The sequence below is a fragment of the Paroedura picta genome, chromosome 6 (assembly GCF_049243985.1).
Source record: "Paroedura picta isolate Pp20150507F chromosome 6, Ppicta_v3.0, whole genome shotgun sequence".
Classification (NCBI taxonomy): Eukaryota; Metazoa; Chordata; class Lepidosauria; order Squamata; family Gekkonidae; genus Paroedura; species Paroedura picta.
This window is the reverse complement of record NC_135374.1, coordinates 60324566-60349271: the sequence shown is the minus strand read 5'-3', so window position 1 is coordinate 60349271 and position 24706 is coordinate 60324566. Positions and strand designations below refer to the sequence as shown.

General features: G+C 44.1%; 2 protein-coding genes across 6 annotated transcripts in view; one reads left to right on the top strand and one right to left on the bottom strand.

The window, feature by feature from the left end:
- The window catches only part of DYRK1A (dual specificity tyrosine phosphorylation regulated kinase 1A), a 190237-nt gene extending 189505 nt beyond the window's left edge, over nt 1-732 (bottom strand). For 2 of the 3 annotated variants that reach the window (XM_077342680.1, XM_077342684.1), the window contains exon 1: nt 153-732. The gene's annotated coding sequence lies outside the window, so the exon portion shown is untranslated. Of the gene's footprint in view, nt 1-5 lie in introns of all 3 variants that reach the window. The other variant, XM_077342681.1, reaches the window with a different exon arrangement.
- A 518-nt stretch (nt 733-1250) lies between these two features.
- VPS26C (VPS26 endosomal protein sorting factor C) overlaps nt 1251-24706 on the top strand; it is a 29507-nt gene continuing 6051 nt past the window's right edge. The window contains exons 1-4 of one of the 3 annotated variants that reach the window (XM_077342693.1): nt 1251-1439; nt 21013-21156; nt 23509-23658; nt 24204-24284. In XM_077342693.1, the coding sequence (XP_077198808.1) occupies nt 1404-1439; nt 21013-21156; nt 23509-23658; nt 24204-24284 (411 nt within the window). In that variant the 5' untranslated portion in view covers nt 1251-1403. Of the gene's footprint in view, nt 1440-18314; nt 18494-18535; nt 18762-21012; nt 21157-23508; nt 23659-24203; nt 24285-24706 lie in introns of those variants that run through there. The other 2 variants (XM_077342692.1, XM_077342694.1) reach the window with 2 other exon arrangements.

Here is a 24706-nt window from a genome sequence, read left to right as displayed (position 1 = left end):
CGGACCGGTGCCTTCTTCCCTCCTCCAAGTCGGCCGCCTTCTCTTTCGCCTCTCCACCGGGGCGGCCCAAGCTGCCTCTTCAAGATGGCAGCGGCCCCTCTCCCTGTGCCGCTGAGCCGGGGGCCCGGCTGCCAGAGGCCTCTTCCACCTACCCGTGTCTGGGGCGGTGGCCTCCTCTGGTTCCAGTCCGGGGACCGCAGTCGTCCTGAGAGAGGTCTCCTTTATTGGGAGGCGGCGGCAGCAGCGCTAGCGGGAAAGCGGGTGGGTTCAGCTCATTCCCCGCCTCGGCCAGCGGCCCAGCCCAGCAACGTCTGCCCCTCCGCAGTCTCCTCAGCCGGCTTCCCTGGCTTAGCCCGCCACACTCGGGCCCCGCGCAGAGAGAAGCAGGACAGGGCCTTGGCCCCGGAGCGGAGCCCACGGCGCACCTCCCTCTTGCGGGAGGAGGGCAGCCTGGCCCAGCGGGCGGATCCGCGGCGTTTCCTGGCCGGGCAGATTTTCTATCGCTCACAAAATGGCGCGCGTTCCAAACCTGCGCAGCGATCGGCAGCGGGGCCCGGGCACAACGCAGGCTCTTCTTTCGGCGGCGGCGGCTCCCGGAGCCCAGGCCAGGCAGAGCACGGAGAGCAAGAACGGCGCAGGCGAGAGGGGAGCGCAACGCCTAGCCGAGCCCCCGGGAACTCCTCGCTCGCTCACTCGCGCCCCCTCCCTGCTTGCCAGCCAGCCAGCCAGCCCCCCTCCCCTTCCCTTCCCTTCCCTTCCCGCTCTCCTCCCCCTCCCCAGCGCCGCCGTCTCTGATGCTTCCGAGCCGGCTTCTCTGCAGCTCCGCTCCGGATAGCGCTAGTCTGAGTGCACACCTGCTTCACTTCCGCGACCACCGGCTAAAGTGGGAAACCCCCCTCCCCTAAAACCCAAGGGGGAAATAATCTGTGCAAAGTTATAAATCGGGCGGGAAGGGAATTTTTTTTAAAGCCCAACTGACAAAATGGCGACTGGAAGAACCTGTTACTATGGCAACTGTCAATCAAGCCGAGTGAGCCCCGCCTAAGCCGGGCGGGAATCCGCGCTGCCGGGGAGGGAAAAGGAAAAGGCGGTGAGAGGAAAGGCCGAAGGCGGGGCTTCGTTGCCTTGGTGACTGCTGCTTCGTTCCCTTCCCCGGTGCTGTGTGATATTATAAATTCGCAGCCACGCACCGCTATTGCTGTCATTAGTGACGGCTCTCGGAGAGGATTCTCTCTTGACTTAGCTCTTGTGGTTTCCTTTCAAGAGCCGCTTTTCATCCTCAGAGAAAACCGCAAGGTTGCAGGGAGATCCACTGGCTGAAGCTTTACTGAATCGCCGCTTCGTAAAGATCGAATACTGTCGTCCTTCGTCGATTTTCCTTTTGGAACCTCGTTGAGCAGAGGATGATCCGAGCCGTCTCAGGGAAGAGTGTGCTTTCCGTAGGTTGTAGAAACTATAGGGAAGAGGGGTGTAGCATACCCTTGATATGTGGGTCTGCCACAGAGCAACAGTGCTCCGCACGCCACAATCTGCAAGGGGTTGTATTAAAAGGAATGAGAAGAATGCCCATTGGGAAAAGAGGGTATGCCTGAAGGCCTGTTGCATAGAAGGGGATTCAAGAATGCCAAATAGGCTCTATTGAAGTACATTACAAGACAGAAAAGTGGTAATAGGAATGCGGAATGGTTCTGAGAAATCTGCTCTGGGCATGGAATGACAGCCCCCACTGTGGAGGAATGGTTTCTGAAACAGGGGGTGAATATTCTGGAATTGAAGGGCAGCCCCAAGAGTAGAAAGACAGTTCCTGGCACAAGATAATCTAATCAGGGATTGGAAACAGCCCCCAGAGTTGCAGGACAGTCCCTAAGAGTGGCAGTTCTGGGGCAAGAATAACAGCTGCCAGACAGGAATGAGGGTCCTTTGGAATGGCATGAATGTTCTGGGGTTAAAATGATATCCCTCTGAATGGAATTATTTTATTATTTATTATTATTTTCTTAGATGGTCCCTGTTATGGCATCAATGTTCTGGGTGGCCTGAGTAGAAGGATAGTGCTGGGCCCTGGAATGGCAGCCTCCACAGCAAAATGATGAACCTTCTAAGTAGTATAATTGTTCTGGAACTAGAATGGCAGCCCACCAAATGATATTCCTTGGGACCAGATCAGGAATTGAAATGACAGTCCCTGGGAGTAATATGAATGTTCTGGAACTGGAACTGTTGCCAGAGGAGAATGATGGTCCCTGGCAATGGAATCATTGCCCTGAGAATGTAAGGACTTATCCCAGGGTAGAATGACTTTCCTTGGAAGGAATATAAGTGTTCTGGCAAAGGACTATACTACATCTGTAGAACCGTCATTCCACTCTGGCAGCTGTCATTCCAGCCCTAGAACAATTTTGCTACACTCAATCTGTGGGCTTTTATTCCAATCCTAGAGCAGTGCATCTGATCCCAGGGGTGGTCATTGCACTCTGTTTATTTATTTTGTTTTTCAGTCCTAAGGCAGTGTATATGGTCCCAGTGATTGCCATTCCTCTCTGGAAGCTGTCATTCCAATTCAAGATCAGTTTATCTGGTACCAGGGAATGTCATTTCACTCTGGCAACTATCATTCCAATCCTCATGACAGGTTCTGCACTGTCTTTGCATTTGCTATAATGACCTGGATAGCCCAAGCTAAACAAATATTTTTGCCTTTCAGAAGCTAGTGAGGGTCAGCCCTGGGTAACCGTTGGTCTGAAGCAGTGGAACAAAGTTTGAGTTCAGTGGCTTAAGACCAACAATGTGTTATGTAAGATATAAACGTTTGTGTGCCCTGTTCAGTAATTGTATGGAAGACTACCAAGAAATACCATGGTTGTTATGCTGAGGCACGTAATGGCAGGCCACATCTGAATTTGCCTTGAAAACCCTATAGCAGTGTTTCTCAACCTTGGGGTTGGGACCCCATTTGGAGTCACCTGGCCCTTTCCCCGGGGTCACCAGGTTGTTTGTCGCCATAGCGACAGCAGCATGTGGAGGCGTGTGGTGGTGGCAGCGGGCAGTGGAGATGGGCAGGGGTGGCAGAGCCATTGCAATGTCTGCCTCTACGCCGCCTCAATTGTGTGCATGAATGTGCGTGCGCATGCCACCTGCACACACAGGTTTCCAGAGCCCTACTGGCTGCTTCTGCAGCTGCCTAGCCTGCCTGGAGGGTCGTGCCAGAGCCTGCCAAGGAATGCACCGTAACACTTCGCTCAGCCCTTTCAGAGCTGGCAGGAAAGTGACCCCCTCCCCCCACGGGTCCAAAGTCGCCCCATCCTGCCTGACTCCGTCCAGCAAGCCCCGCGTGCTCTGCTGCAGGGCCACCATGGACCCCCCCCCCCATGGTTAAAAGAAGGGAGAAAGGAGAGAAGCAGCGTGCCAAGGGAGCAAGACGCGCCCAAGCCCAGCCCCGGAGTGGGAAAGTGAACAACGTAGATGTGGCAGCGGCAACAGCCCTGTCCCCCAGGCAGGACCCTCGCCCCCCATCCAGTCACCTCCTGTGGAGGGTCACCCATGGCTACGGATCGTGGAGCCAATACAAGTCAATTGCCATTTCAGTGGAGCCAATACAAGTCAATTGGCATTCCTGGATCCCATTTATATCCAATAGGCTTTCAACTATTGTTCTCAATAGATATTCTTGTCATTTAGGATATCCTGTCTGCAAGATGGAAATTGGAATTTTCAGTTTCTGTTTCTTATTCCCACCTGGCTATCTGTAGGCTTACGTGGATTTTCATTGTCCAAATTGATTTCTTCTACTAGTGAATTTTCACACCAAATTAAAATCTGCTGCAATCCTCTGAAATTGTTTATTCATAGATAAGTAAATGCTAAGAACATAATTAAATATATTAATTTGACAATTGGGGCTTCTCTCACATTGAATATCTACATCACTGGTATAAGAACTTTTAAACTGTTCATATTATTCTACCTCTGTCCCATAGCCAATTATATTTAAAAACTTTGCATAAACTTGATCTGCATTTTTTCTTCCACTTCCAATTGTAATATTTTCACTGTGCAAATAGTATTTAAATAGATCTTTGGCCATTTTCAGTGCTTTCCCATTTTCTCACAGCATAACAGTACTTCAGTGCACAATACTCACATTTCTATGCTCTTTCTTAAATCTGCTTTGCTGCAGTTTTTTTGGAAAGACTGCAGCAAAACTGGGCTGGCAAACATGGGGGGGGGGGAAGGTCTGGATTTTCCAAATCCAATTCACACAGTATTTTCACTGTCCCAACTGGGGTGCTCCCTTTTGTCTGAAACTCAGGAATAAGTTAGTCATTCCTGTTCCTGTGCTTAGATTCACACAGCAGAAATGGGTATGCTAAAATAATCCATTTGTTAGCTAGAAGGAATGGGAGCAACTGATTTCAGGACAAGGAGTACATGTAGTCTAAAGAAAAAAAAACAGGTGCAGAGACTCCCATGAGATTAAATTAACACAACTAAATATCAGTGGGGGGAACAGATTGTTCTGCTGTAATGTATACAATAAATACTCAGCACAATTCAACATTACAAAGATATGGACTCAGCAGGTTGTAGCACTTGACTCACGCACCACCTAGTTTAAATTCACAAACTAGGTGGTGCGTGAGTTTGTGAATTTAGTTGGTAACTTGACCACCTGCCTATTTTTAATCCATATCACTTCTGCTGGATTGCCAAAAAGTTTTAGTGTGAACCGCTTTCAACTGCTGGTCTGGAACATCAGAGTTCTGCCCTGGGATTGCCCTATCAGGTGCAGCAACAAGTTATTCACAGGTGGAGGTCTTCTCAGATGCCCCCTGTACCAGGAATCTACATTTCTGTTTGGCATTTCCACTATATAAGAACATGGTTCAACCATTGTTCCAATGACTGATGTTTGTACCCATGGTGCTTATGTCTTTATTCAGACACTTATCCTTTCATAGGGTAGAAGCATATCCCACTTATAATATTTCTTTTATCGATCCTGAAGATTATTTAATGGGCATCAATTGGTAATTGCGTTTGACTGTGGCTGGCAGAATGCTTCATAAAAATCTTCCCATTCAAAACTGTGCAGCAGCAAATTCAAGACCTGAAATACAGCATTTCTTTAATTACCTAGTGCTAAATTGAGTTCTGAAACATATAATAAAGTTTTTTAAACATATATCTGATGACTTAAATGTGTTTCAGCAGCATTTGACATAGTCGACTATGAACTTATAACTTGCCGCCTCACTGAAACCAGGATACAGGGGACAGCCCTTCAATGGCTGATCTCCTTGCTCTGGGGTCATTGGAGAGAGACAAATCTGCCAACTCTCATATTGAGTGCCACAGGGGCATTTCTCTCGCCAATTTTATTTAACATCTTTATACACCCTCTTGCCTAGTTCAGGGGTAGTCAACCTGTGGTCCTCCAGATGTTCATGGACTACAATTCCCATGAGCTCCTGCCAGCAAACGCTCATGGTAATTGTAGTCCATGAACATCTGGAGGACCACAGGTTGACTACCCCTGGTCTTGGATATGATCATTATGCAAATGACACCTAGCTATTCCTCCTGATGGATGTCCCCCCCGCCCCAGATTTACATCCAGAGTTCTTAGCCAGATGTCTGGATGCAGTGACGGGATGGCTCAAGCACAGTTGTCTGAAATACGCTGCTCTGGTTTGGCCTCACTTGGAGTACTGTGTTCAGTTTTGGTCACCCCAATTGAAGAGGGATGTTGACAAACTAGAACATGTCCAGAGGAGGGCAACAAAGATGGTGAGGGATTAGAGACCAACGCGTATGAAGAAAGGTTGGGGGAGCTTGGTCTGTTTAGCCTAGAGAGGAGACGTCTGAGAGGAGATCTGATAACCATCTTCAAGTATTTAAAAGGCTGCCATATAGAGGATGGAACAGAATTGTTCTCTCTTGCCGCGGAGGGACAGACCAGAATGAATGGGATGAAATTAATTCAAAAGAAATTCCATCTAAATAGCCGGAAGAAGTTACTGACAGTTAAGAGTGGTTTCTCAGTGGGCCAGGCTTCCTTGGGAGGTGGTGGTTTCTCCATCTTTGGAAATTTTTAAACAGAGGCTAAATAGCCATCTGACGGAGAGGCTGATTCTGTGAAGGCAAAGGGGTGGCAGGTTACAGTAGATGGGATGTGAGTGTCCTGCATAGTGCAGGGGATTAGACTAGATGACCCATGAGATCCCTTCCAACTCTATTGTTCTATGATTCTATGAAATACAACCCTTCAAAGATAGAGGTCACGTGGCTGGGTAGGAAGGGTCCCAGCAAGGAAGTGCAATTGCCCTGCCTGGGTGGAGTGCAACTGTCAGTAGCACACTCTGCCAGGAATCTGGGCATGATCCTTGATGCCTCCCTTTCTATGGAGGCGCAAGTTCACAACAATAGCGCGGCTGGCATTTTTCCACCTTTGCCAAGCTACTAGCACCCTATTTGGACCCAGAACACCTAGCCACAGTGACCCATGCAATGGACATCTCTAGACTGGGCTTCTACAACTTGCTCTACACAGGCCTATCCTTATTCCTGCCCTGGAAACTTCAACTCGTATAGTACCCAGTGGCCAAGGTCCTCACGGGAACACCTTGGAGGGCCCATATTTGGCCTGTGCTCAAACTGCTATACTGGTTACCAGTTGAATCCTGGATCAGGTTTAAGGTCTTGGTAATCACCTTCAAGGCCATACACAGTCAGGGCCCAGCATACCTCTCTGGGCCCAGAGAAGGACTGCCTCTCTGCCTGTGCCTCCCAGAGAGCACTATGCTCAGCCAATTCCAACTAGCTGGTGATCCCTGGCCCTGAGAAAGAACGTCTAGCCTCAACCAGGGCCAGGTCATTCTTGGTCCTGGCCCCCACTTGGTGGAATGAGCTCTCAGAGGAGATCTGGGACTTACTGGAGTTAGCACAGTTCCGCAGGGCCTGTAAAACGGAGCTCTTCCACTATTGGGTTGGGGGCCAGTGAGCTGATAACTACTGCCCCCTCATCAGATACGCACACTGGATACATCGCAACGCAATCTTCAGCCAATCTGTTAAGTATTAGTTATATGTTAAATGGTTAACTGTTTAAATCAGCCTTTCTCTCCATTTTACTAGTGATAAACCCCTGAAACATTCTTCAGGCTTTCAAGAAACCACACACACACACACAAATGATGTAATCGTGCAGAATATGGTTGGGAATAGGGTTGTGCACAGCAGCATCCAAATTGGCCACTTCAGGCCGATGCAGCCAGTGCCGTGCCATGGGGGAAGGGGAGGCGCAGGCGCCGGTTTGTCAGTTGGCGCATAGATACCGGTGCAGAGCTCTGCGCCTGCATGTGTGTGCTGGGTTGTCCCCTCTCCCCACCCCCCACGGCGCGGCACTGGCTGCATCAGTCTGGAATGGCTGATTAGGACGCCACTGTGCAAAACCCTAGTTGGGAAGCATAGTTATGTACACGCCCACATGGGACTCACACCCTTTCCCATTCCCCCCAGAAACACCATCGGCCATTGGGGGGAGCAGGTCAACATGAGTATATATGGTTAGATCACACAATTAATGTTTAACAGTTTTTTAAAAAAATTATAAAGTCATTCTGGAAACCCTTCCAGTGCTATCAAGAGCCGCAAAGAATGGGTGGTATAAAAATCCACATAAGTAATAAATAAATAATATATAAGAAACCCCAGAGTTTCATGGAATCCTGGTTGAGAAAGCCTGGTTGAAATGTTCAATAATATCGATGCAATTTACTGAGTTTAATTTTTAGAGAAGTGTATTGTATCTCATAGTATACTGGAGCATGTACATTGAACTATGCTGTGAACCGCCTTGACCCAAAAGGGGGAGGGGAGGAGTATAAAAATGTAATAAATAAACCTGACCATTGGACTGTGTATAACCAGGACTGAACTGTGTAATGGATTTAACTTTCTTGGAAACAAATTGTTTAATCACCATTCTAGCAAGAGGTACATAGTCATAAATAAATTATTTAGAAATACCGTGAAATGCTTTCTTCTTGGCTAGACCCATACCTTCTGTCCTATCTAGCAATAACATTTTGAACAGTTTGTTATTTTAACATGATGTACACTGCCCTGACATGGCTGAGCCAAGAGAGGCAGTCCTACAAGTCTAATTATAAATAAATAAAGCATCTCTTTATGATATTTTGAATAATAAGAAGCATAAGATAGGATTGGTCATTGAGCTCAAAAATATCAGCTGCCCGTTTGAACCAAAGCAAGTTTGGGGTCCCATGTGAGATCGTATGCTCTCTGTAGTAGCTAAACAAGTTTTTCTGGCATACTCTGCCCCTAGTCTATGTGAAATTCATGCTGGAGCAGAACATTATTTGACGAACCTGTGATTTTAACTTCTGCATGCCTTGATGGGGGAAGTAAAGCAGGATAAGCATGTGAATCCATGGTTCTTTAGAAGTAATTATTTTAGAACCTACCATAAGCAACCCATCTTCAATGCTGATTTTGGTCTCTGGCCAGTAAGATGTGAGATCTGTTCTAACTACTCCCTTCTGATTGGCCATCCATAGATGTGCAGAGCTCTGAGGGCTTGTAATTCATGGTCTGGCCTTGTGTGGTCCTGCAGCTGTTCTAACAAATCAACGAGAAGCTCTGTGTCCACTAGACTGTAAATTACTTTCTCTTAATGGATAGGATCCCGTGCAGAGGGACTGTAGTAGCTTTGGAAAGTGTGTCTGCCAGTATCATGTAATTTGTGTAAATGTCATATTTTTGAAGTTGTAGGAGCATCCTGGGTACATGGGGGATTTTCTAATAGGCACAGGGGAAATTGCCTGTAAGGGTTTATGGTCCAACTGGACTAACATTTGTGTGGCAAACACATACTGGTGGAATTTAGTCATACCAAAGGAATTGCCAGAAGTTCCTTTTCAGTCTGTGCATTGTTTTGCTCAGTGGTCTGTGGTCTGGCACTGCAGGCAATAGTTTGTTTCTGCTGAACCAGGCATGCTCCTCTGAATGTGTATTTCTATATTTCAAGCTGTTCTGTTGGATCAAATTATCAGTACAGAAGCAGTTGTGATGGCCTGTTTGAGGTTGTTCAAGGCTTTCTGCTACTCATGTTTCCATTGCCAGAAAACATTATTTCTTAACAGGGTATGCCGGGGTACAGTTAGGCTTGATTCATTTAAAGGTGACTTCCCTTTCAGGTAGCTGACCCAGAGAAGCTGAGAGAATCTGTTAGGCACACAGATAAGACTATTGTTAGATGTGGCCCACAGGCAGCCCTTCCACTGTCAGGGAGCATGATGGTCAAGAGGAAAGAGACCATTGCGCTGAAGAAAGCGGGAATGTTCCCTCAGAAGGGACTCTTCTGCAGCTGGTAAACAGGTAGATAGATGGGTTGCAAACCCACATATTGACTTGTTAGTGACTTGCCTGCCTGGTATGAATGTAGTGGACATAGTTGTTGCCTAGATAGGTTGGTAGACAGTGCTGGGGAGGAGGCAGGGCTCATAGTACATGTTGGCACCAATGATGCATGGAAATGTAGTCATGATCTTGGAGGAAAAATTTAGGCTGCTAGGTAGGAGGCTCAAGGCCAGGACCTCAAAGGTTGCTTCTCAGAAGTGCTTCCTGTTCCACACACAGCCAGCTAGATAGGCAAAATTAGGAGTCTTGGTACATGGATGAGATGACGGTGTAGGGAGGAAGGGTTTGTTAGGCACTGGAATGCTTTTAGCACTTAAAATCAAGGTAAAATCAAAGCAGTTTTTAAACTAAATCCAAGGGGAAAGCCGACAAAAGGTGAAATGTCTCCAGTTCTGGAGGACTGGCTACCACATTCCTGCATTTAAAAAATTATCCTTGTCTGCCATATTCAACTTTAATCTGCATTGTTAAAAAAAATATTTGTCATGGTGGGTAACTATATTTAAAGTGTAGCTTGAACAGGGTCCAGTACGAAGTCTGGTGCTTTTTAACATGCTCAGTAATGATTTGGAGTTGGGGGTAAGCAGTGAAATGGTGGCCTGCAGATGATGCTAAGTTGTTCAGAGCACTGGGAACTAGGGAGGACAAAGGTGCTCCAGAGGAATTTGTTGAAGCTGGGTGAGTGGGTGCCAATATGCCAGTGAGGTTCAATGTAGGCAACTGCAAAGTAATATGCACTGGAGCCAAAACTCCTAATTCTACATTGATGGAGTCTGAACTGGCAGTAACTGACTAGTAGAGAGATTTTGGAGTCACCCTATATAACTCACTGAAAATGTTGACTCGGTGTACGACCACAATTTTAAAAGGCGGGTGATATGATGGGGATTATTAGGAAGGGGATTGAAAATAAATCATACTGCCCCTGTATATATAAATCTGTGGTATGGCCTCATTTGGAATATTGTGTACAGTCCTGATCACCATATCTGAAAAAAGATTGCAGCATTGAGAAAGGTGTAGAAAAGAGCAACTAAAATTATTAAGGGTATGGAAAACCTTCCCTGTGAAGAAAGGTTAAAAAGATTAGGGCTCTTTATCTTGGAGAAGTCACTATTGAGAGGGACATGATGGAGGCTTACAAAATTATGCATGGGGTAGAGAAGGTAGAGAAAGAAATACTTTTCTCCCTTTCTCACAATACAAGAATGCATGGGCACTCCATTAAATTTATTAACAGAAATATGATATTATGGTTCAAAACCACTTTTATGTCACTTTTCAGTTACTTCAGTATATTCACCAAGGCTCACTCTGAAGTAAAAATCAAAAGGATTGCACTGTAAATGTTACGTCAGTAGTCAGTTAAAAACCCTTCCTCAATCATTTCCCCCGGTGACCTATTCGCAAAGCATTCTAGGAAGTGTATTTCTTAAAAAATACCATGCATCTTCTACCACTTAGGCATTCACAGAAACAACACTACATTTCCCAGGTAACCTTATGTCAAAATAGCCCTTTTCATTTATCTCATTTTTCCTGTACTGCATTGCACAACGGTACTAGCAGTTTTTGAGGAATGACCAGCCAAATTCCAAACAACTGTGCTCTCTGGGCACTCTAAGACTCTCGGTTGACCTAGCGGAGTTGTGCTTGTGCAGCTTGCCTAGAAGGAAGGAGGGGAAAGGCCGTTACATTGAGGGCAACGTCCAGGGCAATGAAGAGGCAGTAAGTGGCGGTGCTGGAGGCTTCCGTGCTGGACCAAGGCAGAGCAGGGGAAGGGTGGCTTCTGCTGAGCTGCCTCCATTACGGCTGGGGATGAACCTGTGAGGGGCTGCGGATAGGAGAGGCCACCTCTGCTCACTGCTGCCGGCCACCATTGGCTGCCACCGCTACGACCCGCCTACACATGCTGCTGACTGCATGCTGCCACGGTGGCGGTGCACAAGCTGGTGACCCCAGGGAAGGGGCCAGACGACCCCAAGGTTGAGAACCACTGGCCTAACAGTTGGCTGACAGGGAGGCCTCAGAAAAGCCTCTTGTCACTTAAAATACTGCTGTGGCCGGCCTCACTGCTGGAGGGCAGAGGCAGCCAAGCCATGTGTGTCTCTTCTCCACCACTCTCTGAACATTTGAGGTCTACTGCAAAAGGTTGTTGTAAAGATGAAAATGTGATTAATTGGGGTTTTAGTATTGGAGGAGGTTTTAATGGGATTGTACTGTTATATTTTATTCTGTAAGCCGCCTCGAGATGACTCTGTCAAGAAAGGCATTGGATATAAATAAAATTATAAATAAAATAAAAAGGAATGTTTTTGCAGGGGGGGGGGGTTGCCTCCTGTTTCATCTCCACAACAACCTGTGTAGGAGGCCTCAAAAAAAATTTTTGTGCCACAGCCCTGTGCACGCTCCAAAAAAGCCATTTCTGTCTGGTGAGCTGATCTTTATATTCTAGATATGATCTGTAATTCCAGGAGGTCTCCAGGCCCCATCTGGAGGTTGGCTAACCCTGGGTTATAAATAATTCTTGAGATTTGGAAGTGGAACCTTAACAGTGTACAATGCCTCAGATTCCATCCTCCAAAGTAGCATTTTTTGCCTGCAGAGCTGATCTTTATAGTCTAGAGATAAGCAGCGATAGTAGAGACAATGGTAGAAGTTTGCAAGCTGAGGTTGGGGTGGAGTGGTATAGGTGTATCCCACCTAGGCTGTGGCCTCTTGCCACAGTTTTTGTTTTTTGGCACAAACATACCAGCAAGGGTCCCACGAGTCTGGAAAGTGCAGGAAGATCTACATAAGGAATATTTAGACCCTGTAACTGTAAGTGGTGAACAAGCAACTGGCTAGAGAGACATAGGAGCTAAAGTGACTTTGTTCAAGCCTGGCCTTATAAATAAAAATAAGTATTTACCATGAAGATCCTATGAAATAAAAGGCATGCATAGCCCAGAATTTCAAGTGGAGTTAGCTTATGAGTTTGCATACAAAGGGTTTACAGGAAAGTAGAAAGTGAGACTTTGGGGGAACTCGGTTTTCCAGTTTTATTAGACAACGATTTGGCTTTGCAGACAACAGCAGGAACTGCAGTTGCCAGCAGTAGGCCTCAGGCTTCAGAAAAGCAGACATCACCAGCCAAGCAACAGACTGTGCTAGCTAAGCCCAGTGAAAGCAAGGTTTGGAAGTGGAACTTCAAAAGGGTACAGTGCCTCAGAGTCTACCCTCCAAAGCAGCTATTTCTTCCTGGAATGTTTTTGCAGGGGTTCTTTTGCCTCTAGTTTCATCTGCACAAGAATCTTGTGCAGTAAGCCTCAAGTGTTTCATCTCCACAACAACCTGCATAGGAGGCCTCAATATTTATTGTTTTGGGGGGCCACAGCCCTGTCCACTCTCCAAAGCAGCCATTTCTGTCTAGAGATCTTTATAGTCTGGAGATGAACAGTAATTCCAGATCTACAGGCCACATCTGGAGGTTGGCTACCCCTGGGTTGGAAATATTCTTTGAGGTTTGAAAGTGGGGTATCAAAATGGTATAATGCCTCCACAGCCACCCAACCAGCCACATAATGCCCCCGGCCTAGTTCAGGTCAAGAAAACATTGCAGAGAGGAGGTAAGGTTGCCAGATAGATATAGGTTCATGTTCTTGAATTCCACATTTCCTAGGTGTGCTTGAACCTGCCTTGAGTCAGGACTGTAGTGCATAGAAAGACATGTTGTATCATCTCAGTTTTATTAAGATCATATGTACCAAGGCAAATTCATTGTGATGTTTTTCTTTTTGTGATCACTAAAGTCAGCTTTGTCACCTTTGTAATAATGCCCGGTGCTTAGTTTTTGAACTGTAGCTAGCCTTTAATTTTTCCAGTACAATGTAGGGGATCTTCCTACACATCATGGACAACTGGGGATATTACTGTATTCAAACAAATACAGTGACTACCAGGAAACTGTTTTTTTTTAAGTTGCGAGAATTGGATTGTTGCATAAGATTAGGTGAAAACATATTTACAAAGTACTTGAAAAACTAGGAGATATGTAATTATTTCATGTGTGTGTGTTCTTGTAGGGTACTTCTCTCATGTCGTTCCGGTTTACAGTTGTGCAGCTCTTTGGCTGCAACCTCAAACCTGCCCTACTCATTTTCTTTCATGAATGCTATTTCTTTCACCCATGCTATGGAGCCAGGAAAGAGTCTGCAGGGATCATTCTGTGAGGTAAAAGGTCAGTTCACACATTACAAAATCCACATACCGTATCAACAGATATGTTCTGGCAATTCCATGCTCAAAACTCTGGGCACACCACAGTACTTATCCAAGCTGGGTCTATATGAGCCTGGACATTAATTTGTGAGCATGGAACTCTCAAAGCATTATAGTTGTGGTTTCTGTGTAGCCAGATGGTTGGACTAGATGACTTTGGTGATCAACTCTATCAGTGAGATTAAATAAACAAATAAAGCATATTTGTTGACAAAGGATAACTCATATACTCTAAAACAAACTTTGTATGTTGTGAATTAGCTTTGAGAGCAGGCAATAGGAGAATGAGAGATTTCAATTGGCTGATGACATCAGCTGAGCATCTGTTCTTTGGCACTGGCTGATGACATAATCAGCTGGGGCCAGGAGGTTTCCTGTAGTTGCTGCTTCAGCTGGTTATCTGTTCCTTAGTACAAAAGAAGTCTGGTCAAATGGAATTATCCAAGCTAGAAAAATTTGACCAGTTGGCTATCAAAAAGATGTAATCTATTTTTGTTTGTAATTGTTCCAATTTATTGAAAGAAATTAATAACTTCAATAAATAATATTCAATGGGTATTATTTTCATATCTGTAATATGCAAGCCAAAATGGGTTCCAGATAAAAAATTTTTTTTTCAATAGCCCGTTTTCAAAGTTGCTTTCTTCCTCAGTGGTTTCATTATATAAACAGTCAGGCTCAGTGTTTCATGGGGGTTTCTTAACTGCTCTATGGCTATAAAAACCACTGAGGAAGAAAGCAAATTTGAAAATAGGCTATTGGAAAAAAAAATTATCCGGAACCTGTTTTGGTTTATGTTTGCAACAGATGTGGGATATTTGTAGTACAGTCTGTGGCCATATGTGACATGATATGTGCTCTGATGATGACTTTGGGGGGACCCAATGAAAAAAAATCCCAAGGTTTCAAAATCATCTATGCTTTGGAAAAATGCTTTTCCAATGTCACAGTTCTGCCAAGTGTTTGATCCATGTTTGCCATGCAGTCTGTTGCTATAGACATTGTTACTTGACACTGATTATGGGTGGTCTCAGTGGTTAAGACAGTATGTGATTGGACAGTAAATACAAGGTGACCAAATGCAAATATCCTCAGGATCCATGATCCATGGTTTGTAAATGCTCTTTTGCACAGTGATGACACCACAGAGCGGTGAATCCATGTTTTTAAGTGGGGGGAGGCATTAATGTTCTATGCAATTGGATAAATTTTACATGATCCATGCTTCAGAATTGTTATTGCGATGTGGTGATGCCACGGAATGGATTCATAATTTCTGTGCTGTCCTCTGATGGTATGGAAATAAGTGATTCACGGTGATTCTGGGCTGCATCAACACAAAAACCCTTAGGATCCACGATTTGAAACCATGGATTTCCATCATGTAAACATAACAAAGCAGAAGATCCATAATTTTTATAGTGCAATCTGTGTGATCTGATTGATAGTGAGTTTGAGGTGTCATAATGCAAAGAGGATCCATGAAGATCAATGCTTTAGAACTGTTTTTGTGATGTGGTGGTGCCATGAAATTGTGGATCTATGATTCTTGTGGCAAAATCTGTAGCTACAGAAATATGTGAGTGGTTAATTTGTGATGATCCAATGCCCAAATCCTGAGGATCCATTAGGATCTGTGCTTGAGAACCAAGTTTTTGTTCTATGGTGTCACCACAAAGGCGTGGTCTGATGGAAAGTATGGGGGGACCTGGTGCAAATGAGGAACCATCAGAATCCATTTTGAATGAGGATCCATTCAAAATCTTTTTGTTCCATGGTATGGCCACAAAGCTGTGGCCATGGATATGATATGTAATCCGATGGTAATGTTGGGTGACCAACTGCAAAAACCCTGAGACTTTTCAGGATCCATGCTTTGAAATCAGGTATTTACAGTATGGTGTCACCACAAAGGTGCGTAACAATGATTTTTGAGGTGCAAGCTGTGGCCATAGGCATTATATATGATTTGATGATGATGTTAGGATGGCCCAATGAAAAAACCCTGAGGATCCATGTTTTGGAATCATGTTTTTTTTTCAGCATGGTATCTCCACAGAGTGTTGATCATGATTTTTGTGGTGCAAACTGTGACCATGGACATATGTGATTTGGTGGTGAGTTTAGTTGATCTAGCACATAAATCAAGAGGATCCATGAGGGTTTGAGCTTCGGAATCATGTTTTTGCTTCATGGTGTAACCACAGAAATGTGGATTTGGGATTTTTGTGCTGCAACCTGTGGCCATGGACATGATTTGTGATTTGATTGTGAGTTTGGGATGATCTGATGCAAAAACCTTGAGAATCCATCAGTAGCTGTGATTTGGAACTGGTTTTGCTCCATGATGTTGTCAGGAAGGCATGGATCCATTTTTGTGTTGCGCACTGTGACTACTGACATTATTGATGATTTAATGGTGAGTTTGGGATAATCTACTGCAAAAATCATGAGGGTCCATATATTTCAACTATGTTTTTGCATCATTGCAGCTCCACAATACAGTGGATGTTTGATTTTTGTGATGCTGCCTATAGACTAAGGTGGTCTACAGTATGGTAGTGCTTTTACTTAATTTCAATGTAAAAATCATATACATTCATGAAGATGTTTAAAATCATCTAGCTCCAACTTTTACCCACTCCCTTCAAGTCTTGTTTTGATTTCTTTGTAAGTTATTGAGAAACTTCTTCACTTTAAAAAAAAGTACCTATCAACCTCCATTGATTACCTTTAACACCGAAGACCTGGAAAATGGGAAACTCTTAAGTAAGAAAGATAATACACAGGCTGTCAGTTCTAAGTACACCTGTTGTATTAAGATAACTTTATTCATCTGGGGCCAAGTGGTGACTACTACCCTGGATCACATGCTCTTGTAAAATCAATTCAAGTGGGTAGCCATGTTGGTCTGAAGCAGCTGAACACATTCTGAGTCCTGTAGCACCTTTAAGATCAACAAAATTTTATTCAAGCTGTTAGGCCTAAAAACTTCATGCAAATGTATAAAACCCAAAATAGCAAAAGTTCCAATAATGCAAAATAAGTCAAGCGAGAAAACATCTTGATGAAGCAAAAAGTTTATTTTGCACAAAATAGGGAGATCATAACAGAACAGCAGAGATGGCTGAAATTGTGATCTCCACCCTCCCAGGGCTGGAGAAGAAGTTTTAATGCTTTGCATTCCCATACTTTTACAGTATCTTATCATTGATTTGCACACACACAAATGCTAAACATTAGGATGGTATTAGGTTGGTCAGATACCAGATGCATTGTTTGGATTCTGCTCTGATAAGTCAACAGAACTCTCACTCGGGTGTTAGGGGTGGGTATGATAACATCATTTCCAAAAACAACAGGAAGGGAATCTGCCCTTGGATGGGCACATTTACTTTTCATTTGTAGCTGTTACAATATGAAGGAACAGTAATTAGTCTCTCTAGAATCTGATGGGCTTCTCTGTATTAGTGCTACTGGATTCCATGAAGCATGCACTCTATATGCTGTCTCTGCTTGCCCACAATGGCACCTCCTATACAAAACAGTGACAATTAGTATTCTTACCTACTATGGAATAGGAAACAATCCCACAATTTCTACAAGGGTAGTTTTTCTAAAGTATCTTCTCTCAGGTATGAGCTTTTGTGTGCGCTCACACTTGTTCAGAAACACCTTGAGTAAAACTTTGTTGGTTTTAAAGGTGTTAAGGTAAAGGTATCCCCTGTGCAAGCACCGGGTCATGTCTGACCCTTGGGGTGACGCCCTCCAGCGTTTTCATGGCAGACTCAATACGGGGTGGTTTGCCAGTGCCTTCCCCAGTCATTACCGTTTACCCCCCAGCAGCAAGCTGGGTACTCATTTTACCGACCTCGGAAGGATGGAAGGCTGAGTCAACCTTGAGCTGGCTGCTGGGATTGAACTCCCAACCTCATGGGCAAATCTTTCAGGTGGCTGCCTTACCACTCTGCGCCACAAGAGGCTCATTTTAAAGGTGTTACTGGACTCAAAATTTGTTGTTGGACAATCAGATTAACTTCTATTCGTATGCTAAAAACCACCCGAGACCGTTGTCTGAAGTGGAAGTATTCAGGTTTCCTCATTACAATCACCGGGATTCCAAGTAAACTGTGTCTCATCGTTACCACCAAGATCGCAAGCCCTCTTTCTACAATATTTAAAACAAGACAAGTAAAGCACTGAACATTTCCCAGCATGCGATGAATGATAACGCTCGTTTAAGCCGCATCTGCATGGCCTTCATCTCCCTACAACTGCACCGACCGTAGTGATTTCCCTTAAATCTATTCGGAGGAAGTTTTTTGGGAAGGGAGAGGAAACCCAGCTTAATTTTTCTTGTCTTGTCTCCATTTCACTGGCCACGAAGGGTTCCCGGCATCGTGTGCAGCGTAGTTGCCAGGCGTGGACTAACAAAAGAACTCGGAAAAGCTCAGGGCGGAGCATAACAAGTGCCAGGGGGAAAGATGTACGACCCCTCCACTTTAAAAACAAACGGCGCCTCGAGGAGAACGTCACTGACCCGGATACGATCCGCTTCCGGGAAGGGCGGGGGGGCGGAAGAGGAGCAGAAAGTGGAGGCGGGAGGTCAAAAGCGGAAATGAAAGGTTCGACTTCCCTTCGCGTTCTCCCGTCTGGAAAGAAGTTTGGAGGAGTCACGTGAACGAGCGCCGGCGCCGCTGAGAAGGGCGCGTGACGCGCGAGGGACGGGGTCGCTATGGCGACTGCGCTGGATGTCAAGATTAAGCGGGCCAACAAGGTGTATCATTGCGGGGTAAGCGGCAGCGGGGGATGCTGCTTGAGGGCGAGTCCCCCCGAACTCCGCGGGGCTGGAGAGAAGCCGCTTAGTCGGGCGCTCTTTCGGCTTCCCTCGGCTCGCGTGTGTGCGGGGGCAGCTTCCTATGGCGTGGGAGGGGGTGGTGACGCGGGAGAGGGAGGATCAAGACGAGGAGCCGTGTCAGTCTGCCTGCAGCAGTAGAAAAAAGGAAGAGTCCAGGAACACCCCCTGGCTGGCGAAAGGTGTGCCATGAGCTTCCGTGTGGGTGAGTTTAGCCCCTCTCTGATTGCGTGGAGGATGGCATGATCCTGGCGCGGGGCGGGTGTGCATGTAGAAACTGAGCATACCGGTGTGCGAGGCTATTTCTTACATGTACTGTTATTTATTTTTACTTATTTTTCTTACTTTTTTCTTACTTATACTTTTTTCTTACTTATATATTTTACTTACTTATTTTTACTTATTTTTCTTCTTTTTTGAAAGAGCCTCTTGTGGCGCAGAGTGGTAAGGCAGCCGTCTGACAGCTTTGCCCATAAGGCTGGGAGTTCAATCCCAGCAGCCGGCTCAAGGTTGACTCAGCCTTCCATCCTTCCGAGGTCGGTAAAATGAGTACCCAGCTTGCTGGGGGGTAAACGGTAATGACTGGGGAAGGCACTGGCAAACCACCCCGTATTGAGTCTGCCAAGAAAACGCTAGAGGGCGTCACCCCAAGGGTCAGACATGACTCGGTGCTTGCACTGGGGATACCTTTACCTTACTGTTATTTTTAACGGCGTAAGGGGTGTGCAGTAGGTTCAGGTGCGTTGGTGTTGGTCTGAAGTAGTAGAACAAAATTTGAGTCCAAAGGCACCTTTAGGAGCAACAAAGTTTTATTCTAGGTGTGACCTTTCATGTGCATGCCCGCTTCCTCAGACAGTGAAATAGGAATAATCACTGTTTAGATATAAGGACAGTAAATGAGCAGGATTAGTAAACAGCATCATGTAGATATTCCATAAATATGCAGCAGAATTCCGTGCTAGAATAATAAGTCGTTTGGGTTCGGTTGCCGTTCAAAAAAACATAGGGGGAATAGTCATTAAGGTTAGTGATTAATGGCAGATGCTTTCGTAGTTGTGAAAAGAAGTAATTAAAATGACCTGTTGCTAGCACCATCAGTCTCCACCTAAGCATGGAAGCATCCCCACAAGTGATAAGCTGTGCTGAGTTCAGTCCCCTGTCCTATGACCAGAGTGTTAAATTCTAAGTTACATTGCGTACATACTTCATAACATAATGTTGCAGTCTATTGTCCCTAATGACAAAAATGAAGAGGGGATTGTAAAGAATGCAGGTACAATAGCTGAATGAGGTTAGCCTATGTAGTGAGATAAGAAACCAATGTCCCTGTTGAGTAGGGCTGCTTCATGTAAATCTACTGCAAATTGACTTTTGTAGGCTGCTCTTTCTAGTATTATGATGGATCTCTGTGTATATGCAACACAATTTACAATCTTAAAAGCCTCTGCCATGGTCCTAAAAATAAGTGTCTCTAAAATTAGCCTTTTAATTACTTGTAGGGCTGCTTCTATAGTTTTGGTGGATTTACAAGAAGAAACATTATTATTACCATGTTCCATTATGACTACTTCTGAATTGATATAATTAAAAAGCAGAGTGCCAAAAATGTATTCGATTGAGTTCTTGCCTCTAAAAGCCAATTCAAATATCAGGTCTATCAATATTTCAGAACAAAGCTCAGCCTTTGATGAGTTTGTACAGAAAGAAAAAAATCGCTGCTATGAAATGGTAATCGAATGCACTGCTGTCAGTGCTCCTGAAGTCTTGATGGTACAGAGAAAAATTCAAGAGATACTAATATGAGAGATCTCAGAGGGATGTAGGGGAGTATGTGGCATATAGTGGTATGTTAATCCCTGGTGGTGTAGAGGTTTATTCTTAAAATAGCTTTCGCAAATGGTTAGATGATAACTGGAGGGAAATAAAGATACTGAATGCTCTTTCCTTTCTTAGCAGTGAACTGCTATAACAAAGGCACCGACCAGTGCCATCAGTTTTTCATGTATGGCATCATTCATCCAGGAGAATCCGAGGATATGCAGAAGAACATTGAGAATGATGTGCATCTACATAATGATGTGCATCTACATAATGAATGTGCTAGTTATTTGACAATGTAGCACAGTGAAAGAGAACTACTATACTGTTATAAGTTTACAGTTATCAGTTATTATTGCACGGTTATTGAAATGTTTTATAGAGCGTTCCATGTATAGTTCTTATGTTATTATGTAAACCGCCCTGAGCCCCGGGGAGGGCGGTATATAAATATAATAAATAAATAAATAAAGTGAGGTTTATGGACAAATAACTTCCTTGTGTACGCAGGGAGGGGACCTGTGGTCCTAACAATTAATGGTTTTACATTATAGTAACAGCCTTTGATTACCTGTGAAATCTAAAGAAAAAATGATACTTTTTTCTTTCTTCACTCTGCGTCTCCAATCTCAATTTAGGAAATTCTCAGTGGAGTGGTGGTCATAACGAGTAAAGATTCAGTCCAGCACCAGGGAATCTCTTTAACGATGGAAGGATCTGTAAACTTACAACTCAGTGCTAAAAGCGTTGGTGTGTTTGAAGCCTTCTACAATTCTGTAAAGGTAAAATTACTGAAGAAAATACTGGTTACAGCAAGCTTTCATTAACCTATTTATATGATGATTTAAATTTATTAACCTATTTATTTATTAACCTATTTATATGATGATGTGGGAAGGACTAGCTGGTTTCTGCTGTAACGGTAGTTTAAAAGGCAGCACTTTAAAAGGATTGTATAGAACTTTCTGATTTCATATTGGTAGATATAATATTGAAGCCTTTTTTCCTTCCAAAAATTTTCCAGAAATCACCTGTGCTGATAGAATAGAAAGGTCAACTTCATATCTTTCTCCCTCAATATTGCAGCCTCAGAACAGACATTCCTGTTTTCCCAGTGTTGGAAGGGAATGCAGGAAAGATCTGCAACTGTGTACCATTATCATTGATGAATTACTGGATCCAACTAGTCTGAACAGCCTCAAATCTGTATATTTTAAAAATCTGAGTAAATCTATGGACCTCAGCTTCCCCTCTTACTTATGAAAATTATTTGTTCTATTTTTTAAATACTAGAAACAAGGCAATATTAATTGTATACTATATACTAATTATATATATATATACTAGTAAAAGAGCCCATTGTAAGCAAAATACAATGGGCGCTAGAATGTGGGGGATAGGGAGGGACAGGGCAGCGCAAGGAAGCTGACCTTAGAGAGGGCGGGCGGCGGCGGCGAGGCATCCTCGGCTCCTCGGCGGGCCTTTGGCAGCGATCTTCGATTCCGGCGGGGTCTTGGCAAGCCGAGGTCAGACCGCCGGGCAGGGAGCCCCCACCAGCCGCCCTGCGCGCCGCTGGCGGGGACTCCCTGGGAGTAGCGGAGGCGTCGTCGAGGTCGGGCGGCGGGGCATCATCGGCAAGCCCTCGGCGGCCATCTTCGATTCTTGCCGGGTCTGTCGTGCGGCTGCCGGGGGCTCCCTGCCCAGCGGCCAGACGACAGACCCGGCCCACCCGCAGGGCCACCCGCCGCCCCGAGGCTCTCCCAAGCCTCCTCCCAGCTGGCGGAGCGGCCTTGCGGCGTCTTAGACACCCGTGGCTGTCTGCGTGGCTCGGCTGAAGCAGGCAATGGGGAGCCGCGCTTCTCGAGGCTCCCCATTGGCTGCTTGGGGCGGGATGGACACTTGGAGGGGCCAATCAGGAGCCGCTTCGCGGCTCCTGATTGGCCCCTCCGAGTTTTTATTCCAGACAGGGCCCGCCCTAACTCCTCCCACAGTGCCTTTACTGCTTTATTCAGTCCGTGGCGCTTTGCGCCACGGGGCTGTTTAAAGATATATATAACATACTCTTTTATTAAAAGCTTTATTTAAACAAAATGGGTAATTTCATTGTTGCTGTATTTTTATATTCTGTCATCATTTCCATTTTTATCTGAAGTATGTTAATGTTGATAATCAAATAATCAGATGTACTTTGTTGGTATTTGACCCTATTAATAAATCTGAATCCATACCCTTTTATCACCATCCAACCTGAAATTAGTGTATGAGATGACATATTTTATTACATCAGCTGTATCAAATGGCTTCATGGAATTGCTGTTTTGTTTTCTTCCCGAAGAGCACCAGAGTCAAACATAATAGGCAGAAATGCAAAAGAAATATAGTTGCCTATTCTCTTGACTGACACAACATCGATAGTAGCATTTCTCCCACAGTGCCTCATATTGTATCATTAATTTAATCTTCTCGGTATTCAAAAAGGTAATACTCCAAGCTCTAAATGATTTGTCATGTTGTGGTTTGGGTTGCCTGCTTGGACTATATAGACTTTGAGTTGGATCGCCAACTTGGGTTATCATGAAGAAAGAAATGCAAGTCAGAACTTTCAAAGCCCTTGCAGTGGTAGGTGATGGTATCATGTTAAAAAAGCAAGAAGAAGCTTGGTTTCATATTATAACTTTATTTTTGTGTATAAGAAGTGAGGTGCAGTTACCCATGAGAACCTAAGAATATTAGAACTACCTGTTACAACACTCATAAAAACAAGATTAAAATCAACAATACCTCACAGGAAAAAATGTTATGGATTGTTCCTAAAGCTGAATAAGCTTGGCACTAAGCAAGTGTCAGCATGGTAGCTATGCACATTAGCTGCAGTGTCCTAGTGTTTTCTCAATTTCAGTTTCACTGAAAACTTTTAAAAAATGACTTGCATGGTTATTCAGATATTTGTGACCTAATTTGATTAATAAATGATTAATGTTTTGATTTTATTCCTTCATACTTGACATGCAAAAATCTTAAATTCCTTAATTTCATAAATTAAATAATTAACGTATCCATAAGTTTTTTTGTATTTCTAGAAAAATCTATTGCTTGTATTTGCAGTGTGTTAGCAGTTGTTTCATTTTTTACAGCCTATCCAGCTTATTAACAGTACTGTAGAAATGGTAAAACCTGGAAAACTGCCCAGTGGTAAAACAGAAATTCCCTTTGAGTTTCCACTGCAAGTAAAGGGAAACAAAGTTCTCTATGAAACTTACCATGGTGTTTTTGTCAATATCCAGGTAAGACCAGCTTTCCATTTGGCAAATCAACTGTGGAGAATGTGTAAATTTTGGTATTGATATCAGTATAGGCTTAAACAATCACAAATATACAAGTATACTTTTATCTTCCCTAGTAGTTCTACATTCCCATCTTCTAATAACCAGGTTCTAATAGCCATCAAAAGAAGAAAAATACCTAGTACAATGAAATAATGTGTTACTGTATTTTCCAGGTTTGCTGTTTATCGTGCCACTGAAATCATGTGTGAAGTGCATCTGCCATGTGTTTCCAGACTTCCATTCCTAATACCAACTTTTATTTAATGAGGTGTTCTTACCTAGTTTCAGGCTTTTTTCAAAACAAAACATCAACGAACAAGACAAATGCAATGCTAATTTATAAATTCAGTTACTTTTTATAAAGTTCCAGATTAGGTAATTTGATATCTGCTGCTAATATAAGAACCATGTTTCTTTGATGTTCAGTCAACAGAGTAGGGTCTTCTTTCAGTTCATTTTTTCATTTTTCAAGATGCAAATATTAATCTGCTTCTCTTGCATAGTATACCCTTCGGTGTGATATGCGGCGTTCCCTCTTGGCGAAAGATTTGACAAAGACATGTGAATTTATTGTCCACTCTCCAGTAAGTTATTGTCCACTGTTCTAGAAGTTTTGACTTTATCTAAATTTTGTGTATCTTCATAACTGTTTAGGAGTATATGTTATACTTAAGTAACACCCAGGAGAGGCTCTTTACTTGGTTGAATAATAAAATTAATCTGATTTTTTCTTCACCTCCACCCGCATGTACTGACTCACGCTCTGCGGTCTGTCAGGTGAGCCTTTCAGCAGGAGTTTTATTGGAGAAGTGGTGGGAACCCACATCAGGGTTTCTTCAGCAGTTTTCTTTTGGAAAGGTCACTTCCTTACTCTATAAAATGGTTCTTTACTAGAGGATTTCCAGTGTACCCGGAATCCTTTTTCTAAAAACAAAAATGTCTGGATGGCCTTTTATTAGTTAAATCTCTCCCATGAATAGTTTCTTACAACTACACTGTTTTGTGT